Genomic DNA, 8988 nt, shown 5'->3' on the forward strand with positions numbered 1-8988 from the left:
GGGTGTGTTGAAGGTCCTGAGTTACTGACTAACACACCATTCACTCTCCTTTTTTTCCCCCTTCGCCAGCAGTTTAGATTTGGCTCTGTTTATTCCATTTCTCATTGGACCAGTGTGCACTTTGACCCAGAGGATATCCTGTGCCTTCTCAGCATTTGGCACTTGAGCACATTACAGCCAACGTATGAAAAAGCCTCTTTCCAGCTTTGTGCATTCATATCAAGATAAACGGAGAGTTAAGCATTTGACAAAGCAGGAAAAAGAAGAAGCTGACAACCCTCACGATGATGGTAAGTGCAGCTGGGAAAAAATCTTTTTGTCAAATTTTGAGGATCATCGCGTGATAATTTGTTTTGGACATGCATCCTTAGATGGCTATGATGCTTCCCTTTTCAAAGTACATTTGCATGCTGATTGAAATTATTGAAGCTGAACGATATTGTTGCTAATCTCATTTATTTTTAATTACAGGAAGAGGTCAAAGAAGTGACACCGTCTCTGAGCGTCCACGGTCACAGCTCCAAGGTGACAGAAGTGTTGAAAGACGGGGACACACTTACCTTCCTGATCGTATCTCAGAAGGTGAGGATGTGATGAAGTATGGATTTTGATGTACAATATAAGTGACAATTGGTCTTCTCCTTTGCTACGTCCCTTCCACAAGTAAACAACAAGAAAACACCAGCATGTAAAACATAGGCAAGCCGTTTGTGTTTGAAGCACTGGTAACAGAAGAAATGGGCTGCTGCACACACGCAGGAGAGGTCATGTGATTTCCTACTGTTCCGACATTGTAAACTCAGATTCCTTAGGTGTCATATGATGGGTCTGTCTCGTCTCTCCCCCCTGTGCCAGCTGTCTGGGACGGGGGAGTACCATGTGCACCGGACCTATGATGACTTTGAATGGCTGCAGCAGCACCTGTTCTCTCAAGAGGATGTACCTGGGACACAGGGAGTCATAGTCAGTACTTTGTTGTATCTCTTCTCAACCTCTGTTTTTTTGTCTTGTTTGATCGACAGAAATGGCTCTGAGACGTCTTTATCGCTCAGCTGTCGAGGGTGCAGTTCATAATTTGTGGGTTCCCTGGAAGATTTATATGCCGTCGTCTGTTTATTTTCCCTTTCTTCTCCACAATAAGCGCAGAATTTGATCTCAGGAGCAAAATGTGGACTTTAAACTCTAAAGTTTAACTTGCAATTATACATGCTAACTGGTCTGAAATGCTCTGTTTCTCTCCAAGTTCTCTTATGACGAGCATTTTGTACCTTTTAAAAAAATGGCTTCCCCTTCCCCTCCTCACATCCTCTTTTCTAATGGAATCAAGGAACAGATTATGGTGCAGTCATCCGGCTCGATACTAAAGTTTTGGTCTGGTAGCGTGTTTTACAAAACAATACGATAGAAATCTTACCAGGAAATATTTTTGTGCTACACTTCCTTAACAGTGTGTGTGTGTGTGTCTATGTGTGTGTATGTGTGTGTGCGCGCGCGCTACGATGTGCTACATTCTCACGAAGCTAAGTACACTACATTTAAAAAAACAAAAATCCAGCATAATTTTGAGGCAGTGCAAGATGTGCAGTTGTTTTGGCGTACATATCTTATCGTGCATATCTGTTCTTAGTTTTTCATACTTCATGTAAATATTTTTTGTCATTTTGTTTGTAATTGCCTCTTTTTGATTTATATAATCCTTTCCTCTTCTCTCTGTGAATCTAAATTTGCCCAGCGTGGGATAAAGAAAGTATTCTTATTCTTATTCTTATCAAGCCACGTACTTAATAACAATGGTTTTGTCTTGTCTTCGTGTTGTTTTGAAATAATACAAATATGTTACCTCCCCACAGTTTCCTCCTCTTCCTGCTAAGGCTCAGGTGAATGCATCTACAAAGGTTATGAAACAACTTGGTGAGTACATCTGACGTCCAGCTTCATAAAAAAGGATCGCAAAGAATCTGAACTTTGATTTAAGATGTAAAACGAAGCACACATTGTGTCCTCTGTGTCTGCTCTATTGTTCAGTGTTTGGTGTGATTTTTTTTTTTTTAAAAAGGTGCTGTGATGGTTTTTCTGCAGGTTTCCTTGGTTTAGGAGAGTGGAAACTGTACTGCATGGCTCTAGAAACTTTCCTCCACCTGGTGGCTGCACACAGCATACTCAGCAAAAATAAAGCTGTTGAGATCTTCCTCACCAGCCCAGACGTAAGTGGATATAGAGGAATAGCTTCATTTCTATGCAGTGATATTCTTTAGTATTGTCCCCAGTTACAGAGGTTGTAATGCAATACCCCACCAGAAAAAGGATAAACTTAATTATGTCAGGAAAAAAAAAAATTGGACCTGCGGAGGTTTTGAAACTCAAAATAATGAGACAAGATGAGCAGTCTATACAAATCTGTTAGAATCACTGTGATTATATTTCCGTCCAGACTTGAGCTTACCTTTATACCTAGTATCAAACAGATGAGGTTTGCAATCAAAACACTGATTTGGGGTGTAGAACTATTAGTACTGCAATCAAAGAACAGTGTTACTGCAATGTATTAAACTTTAGAGTAAAAAAGGCACTCATGCGAATCCAAAACTGTTGGAACTCGCTCTAAAAGATGTCCGACATGTCTCTATTGGCCAGTCTCAGACAGAGCAACAGCTTGGGTGGAGACACGTCTGACATCTTCCATGACTGTTGGATTCACGTCCATACAGATAAAGCACAAATGAGTTTGGCTTTAAGTCCTTTTTATTTTTATGAATTGGTCTCAAAGCTACGTTTTTGATGGTGATATTCCGTTTGATTCCACTTTGAAGATACTTTAAAACGTAGTTGAGTAAAGCTTCCCAAGTGACATGCGGTGGATCCCACTATTCTTAGAGCTGCAAACAAACAGACTGGGTGTGTTCAAAATTCAGGTACAATTACAGCCACTTTTGGTTTTTCAAACCTGTTTTCACTGTTCTTTAAAGAAGACAGTTTCTGAGCTGGGACTCAACTTGAGGAGGTTTTATTCCCAGATAAATTCAGTGAAGGCTTAAAAAAAAAAGAAGCGTTGAACATGCAGGTGAAACTGAACAAAATAAACGGAAGGAAATGAGCGTTGCCTCTTTACCGTGTGTAAAGCCGCATGTGTGTCGGTGATGAATGTGTTCCCAGTCTGGATGTGGATAGGCAGCCTCACTCAGTGTGGAACGTTCTTTACCGAGCTACAAATGTGCTCCAGGTGTGTTTGTGGGTTCGCATGCATAAATTCTAAATTCAACCAGGCATTTGACAAGTCAACAGCTTTCTAATTGTGTCATTCAAGCAGTCAATTGTGTCCCCAATCCACCATAGGAAGAGAGAAAAAAAATGATACAGCATAAACCTGGCTTGGAGAGAAATAGTAGAACAATATAAATGTTTTATCTTGGTGTGTAGCCTCCAGGCAGACAGAGAACAAGGAGAAACATTTTCAATCGGTTGAGTCAAGCTGTGGAGGAGATGAGAAAAGAAGGCCATAAGGTACTCGACCGGGACTCGTACACAATTTACAACCTCTTAACCTTTATGTTGTGTGGTTTCAACGCTGCAGTGACTTTGTCCGCAGGACGTCGATGAGTTCTTTCAAACCAAACGGGATTACAACTTTGTTCTAACTGGCTGTACTAAGAACGCAGCAGAGGTGAGTCCTCTGAGAGAGTGAGAAGACTGATGGGGGAGTTGTGTGGCGAGTGCACTTACGCGCGCGCAAACACACAAACATAGACACACACACAGACACACACACACACACACACTCGCGCACACACTCCAGTTTGACCTTTGAACTTTCATTTTTTTCTGCAGAGGTTCCTGGATGTGGTGCTAACGGAGCAAAGTAAGAAAACAGCTACTCTTGGATCAGAGTAATGAGAGCAGAATCGTTACGGGGTCACAAACGTTACTTTGATTAACTTCTACTGAAAAACATCGGTAACCACATAACGTGGGGGAAAATATTCTGAATAACGTGGGGTTAGCTGTATGAAACAATAATAATAATAATAATAATGATAGAGGAAACTGTGTAATTGCCCTCAGCAAAGCGTCTGCTGATGCAGACCTAAGAGAGCACCTGTGGCAAACAAGACTAGAGAGTAGGGATTCCCCACCATCTTATATACCTTAGAACACACAAAAGAGGGGCACATGACCACAAGTGGGAATTTGCTGTGCGTGTGCTTATGTCACTGTGTTCATGTTTTGTGCCCAAAATCAATTAAAGTGAGGGGAAACCCATCTAATTTCAGGACATTCTGTATAGGCTCACATGTGCATGACTCAAAGACTATTTGCCCCATTACTGTCGGTGTGTTCTGTGCGGTTCCAGAAATAGCAACGGCCTGTGGGCACTTCGCAACAGCTCTTCATCTCTGCGTGGAACCAGGAGACGATCCAGACAAACAGGCTTTCACTAAGTGAGACAATTATAGTATTGATGCCAGGCCAATATCAGATGATCTTGAGGTTGAACACTTTATAGAGAACACCACAAAATAACGTGTTGACCCACTTGATTCCTACAGGATTTGTGTGAAGTTATCAGAAGTCTTTGAGACCATGAAGGTAATTTGGTTTCCAGGCATGAATTACATCTAAATGCACAATTATCATAGTTCCTTATTATGCACACAAACTGTGTGTTTGTGGGCAGAAAAACATGGCGAGTGTTGCTGAGAATGACATCAGTACGCTCGGGCTGGGCCTGGATCTGGAGTCACGCTATCAGGAGGCAGAAAAGGTGGTGGATTTTTAAACTCACATCGTTTACCACTGATGTGCTGCCACATGTCATGTTGAAATGTCTCATCCGTACGTCTGCAACAGGAAATGTTCTTCAGAAGAACCTGTAAACTAGTGGAGTTGGAAACAGCCAGAAGGAATGCAGAGAAGGCCAAACCTGTAAAGAAGGCTGCTGTGAGTACAGATGCACTGCAGTTGCATTCTTTGGACCAGCAGGTGTCAGTAAAAGTCTGCTTATATGAATTAATGGCAGCACAAGGGGTGAAAACTGATGAGAGGGCATATTCTATCTGCTGTAATGAAGACCAAGCATGTTATAATGATGACACTCTCTATATTCATCAGTTGGAGGAGGTGAGGAAATCAGCTGAGACAGAGTTTACTGACATCTGCCGAGTGGCAAAAAAGGAGGTAAAACAGCATCCCTTTAAAAAAAAAAAAAAAAAAAAAAAACTGGATCTTGGAAGTGTCAGTATCATCTTTTTCCCCTTTTTGTTCAAATGTTTTAAATATTTCTTGCAGATCGCAGAATTCCAGGCCGCACGTTTAGTGATGCTGCAGCAGGCTCTGGTTCAGTGGTGTGAGAAGCAGCTTCATACAGCCAGAGAGAGCGCTGACCAGTTCAACCAGCACCTACAAGCCTTCAGGGGGATGGCTTAGTGACCTCACACCCACCCTCTTAATGAACCATGAGATAATACCCTGAACGTGTCCTTCACCCTCTGTGCTGTAGCCTCTCGCTTGACTGCCTTCAATTACGAGTGACATTCAGTGTAAATTGAGAAATTTTTACAAGAAGTGCAAATCTTTCCACACAAATATAATCACACACACACACACACACACACACACACACACACACACACACACACACACACACACTTCTACTTTCCTGTGTCTGCCTCTGTTGAAATGTGTTGTTTATACTTTAGCAGTTGACTTGTGTGTGTGAGACTGTGTATATACACTCCTACATTCCTGCTGAGAGTGTTTTGTGCTGCTCTCTAGCCACTACATCACCCAGGGTCACACAAAATAAAGTGTGATGAATTGATTCCCAAAGTACCTGCTTGCCTTTGTGTGTGTTTCTTCCTCTTGGATCATTAATCAGCTGGTTTGAGTGCTCCTGCAAGGACGTGGCAGCAAGGACAAGCTCTTGCTCTATTTTTGTCTGGCTTTTCTGAAAACTATTCTGCCTTTGTGAATATCTGCCAATGATCTCCTTTACAGTTTTTTTTTAAATTCCATCTCGTTCCACCCCTCCTTATATTTCCAACTTTGGCACACTTGGCTAACATTTCCTCACACAAGCACAATGTCATCCTCTCCTTCTCAGTCTGCCGTGGACTCTGGGTCCATATCTCAGAACTGCTTGTGTGTTTCATCTCATCTGTTCCGGCCTGTAATCTCTCCTTTGGGTGAGTAAGGAGGAGTGGTTTCCATTTGAGGGAATGAGTTAGTGAGAGAGATAGATGGCTGGTCTCATAAGAACGGAGGGTGGAGAGAGGAGGCTTTGCTCGTTTGACAATGAAGGAGTCGATAAAGGGCAATCATCCTACAGAGCGCCAAGTTTTCAATCCCGCCCAAACGCTCGACTGTAAATAGCACGTTTCACACTGTAGCCGGAGCGGAGGAATTAGCCAGGGGAGTCACGTCTGTGCTCACAATGATAACCAGTTATTTTTTGCCATTATTCTTTTATGGGTATTTCTGCATTTGCAGCCTTCAGCCTGTCAACTATTAATACAGTAATATAAAGGTTTTCAGGACTGCAGTGAGTGCTAACGAATAAATTAATATTTTATTTCATGTCTGGTCATTTACATGTTTCCTTCATGGATTCTAATGCATTAAAAACTTGAAAGTATACTTTTGTCAAGGAGACTTTGAGGATATGGCAACAGGCGACCTGTCCAGGGTGAACCTGCCTCTCGCCCGAAAGCCTCTGCGATAGGCTCCAGCCCCCTACAACCCTTAACAGGATAAGCGGTAGAAAATGGATGGATGGATGATTTTTGTCCTTGTCCAACTGTGAACAACTATGTCCTGCCAATGACGTTGAACAGTCTGCAGGATTTACAATCTGATCCACCCAATTTTAATCAACTGTTCCTTGTAATAGCGCTGATCTTTCCATCAAATTTCATCAACATCCGTTGATTTGTTTGGGAGATATCCCGCTTAATTCACACTGGTTGTAGTGTCATGTGTGGTTAATTTGTCATCTGACCTGAGATCTATTGCTAATGACTTGGCAAGTCTTTCTGTGTTCGATTACTAAGGGCTGTCAGGTGATATTAAGGTAATAAAAGCTACACCTACGCCCGAGTCTCCAATCAGGGTTTTACTTAATAGTGGACACATAATAAAGAGAAACACCAGGGATCACATCATTGAAAAAAAGCAACATTCCGGCATGTTAATTTTCATCATCGCGCATTAAATGAGATCCAAAAACATATATTGTGCATATACACAGGCCTCTCTATACAGCAAAAATACACAGGCACCATATACAAATGCACAACATGCAAGGATGTAAACACACAGCCCCAAGACACAAGACACAAATTCAAAACAGGACAATATTTGCATCTATTAGAGCAAAATATATTTGATCTTCTTCAGAGATGGAAGGTCTGCCGCCCATATAAATACAATCTGATGAATTTATGGATCATACCTCTGTTCTGGTTTCATGCCTTTCAGGCATTCAGAGGATGCACCATCATAGTCAGAGACATATTCTAATACTATTTGCTTGACCTTAATAAAATGGTGTAACATGAAGCGAAGGTGGCAGGAACCTGCTTTGTCTTCTGTAACTGTACCTCAGCAGATTTCACATTCTGCCGTTGTACCTTTGCTTGCGTTTATCTGCCAGTTTGTCAGGAAAGCAGTCACTGTAATTCCTGCCATTCTGACACTTCATTTTATGTTGTCGTCATGGTAGCAACAAAATGATGTTCCCTCTCTTTATAGAACGTGCATTTATTGGTCGTTAAATACAACAATTTCACCACGTAGGTTTTACACTTCATTTTTGTGCTTTATTAGCTTTAATGAGGCGCAGTAAAAGTTAAATGTAAAAAGTTTATGGAGCGTTTTAATGATTCTCTTGTTTTACTTTTCCTTTATCTGAAAGCTTCTATCAGTCTCTTAGATGTGTTAATGATGTGATAACAACAAAAAAGGCACCATACTGGCAAGTTGTGCTACAAATAGACAAAACCCTATAATTTTTTGACAGTTTCTGTATATTTTTCTTTATAATGTGCTCCCTGCTGCTTGTCACTGCCAGATGAGTTTCACAACAGGAGATTCGCATTGCTGGCACTTTCATTCTTCTGCTGCAGGAAATGTAGTAACACACACACACGCAGTGGGCGCACACTGACACACCCACTCTAATGAGAGCCCTTCTCAACTTCTGAGGGCATGACCCAGATCAAGGATGGGATGAGATCTTGGCAAATGTGAAAAAATTCACAAGAGTGTAAGGCAGCGCTGACAAAGATCTGTTTGTCAAGCGCAAAGTGAAGGGAAACGGCTCCTGTGAATGTGACAAAGCCTCGTGACTCATCAGTGAGGCAACACTCCACCAGTTTAATGGCTACGACGTTCTCCCACACCAGGAAAAACTATGGGCACAAGCCGTACTTGATTAGTAGTTTTTTAATCAGTGTTTACTCAGGAGTTGGTGCTTAATTGATAGTGCACGCACATTGTAAAAGGGCTATCTTTCAAACGAGATGTTTTATTGAGGCTTGTTGTGTGAGGGCAGATTAGTATTTACTGATTTATTGAAAATCTGCCTGTATGCTGGTGTCACACTCATATTTCTTCCATTTAAAGTACATGAAGTGTAACATCTGGCTTCAGAATATAAAGGACGCAGCTCTATTTTGATTGCTGACTTATGAACATCAAATACTGATAAGTAATCTGTTCATTTTCTTAATACAACTACAGTATGTGATTTCCTGACTCCTACCCAGATTCACCCTTCATTGCTCTTCTCAATCTTCACAGGCAGCTTTGATATCTCAGCTCTAGCTCCGGGGAAGTCGCAAGAACAAAATTTGACTACAGAATTTAAATATGAAAGTCTCCCCTTCCTCAACTTTCCAATTGAGACTTGACATCCCTGCCAATTACACAGGGGTTTGAAATTAAAAATAGGGAAAAATAAACTTTGAGAGCTTTAATCTTCTATTCACTTGCATG

The 8988-nt window shown here is 41.4% G+C and overlaps 1 protein-coding gene across 2 annotated transcripts; it reads left to right on the forward strand.

Moving 5' to 3' along the window:
* Nucleotides 1-61: 61 nt before the first annotated feature.
* On the forward strand, nucleotides 62-5643 carry LOC147267941 (sorting nexin-5). Of its 2 annotated transcripts, XM_086200718.1 has the most exons (14): nucleotides 62-290; nucleotides 472-582; nucleotides 856-963; nucleotides 1851-1911; nucleotides 2080-2204; nucleotides 3418-3501; nucleotides 3587-3661; nucleotides 3826-3856; nucleotides 4349-4436; nucleotides 4545-4584; nucleotides 4673-4759; nucleotides 4846-4935; nucleotides 5107-5172; nucleotides 5284-5643. In XM_086200718.1, exons 1-14 carry the CDS (start codon nucleotides 285-287, stop codon nucleotides 5419-5421), a joined length of 1110 nt encoding a protein of 369 aa, XP_086056844.1. In that variant the 5' UTR covers nucleotides 62-284; the 3' UTR covers nucleotides 5422-5643. The 2 variants fall into 2 exon arrangements, with proteins under 2 accessions (XP_086056844.1, XP_086056845.1); XM_086200719.1 differs by lacking the exon at nucleotides 856-963.
* Nucleotides 5644-8988: the final 3345 nt, after the last annotated feature.

This window comes from Aulostomus chinensis, chromosome 3 (genome assembly GCF_037954235.1).
Source record: "Aulostomus chinensis isolate RoL2024-O1b breed Wild chromosome 3, RoL_Achi_v1.0, whole genome shotgun sequence".
Taxonomy (NCBI): domain Eukaryota; kingdom Metazoa; phylum Chordata; class Actinopteri; order Syngnathiformes; family Aulostomidae; genus Aulostomus; species Aulostomus chinensis.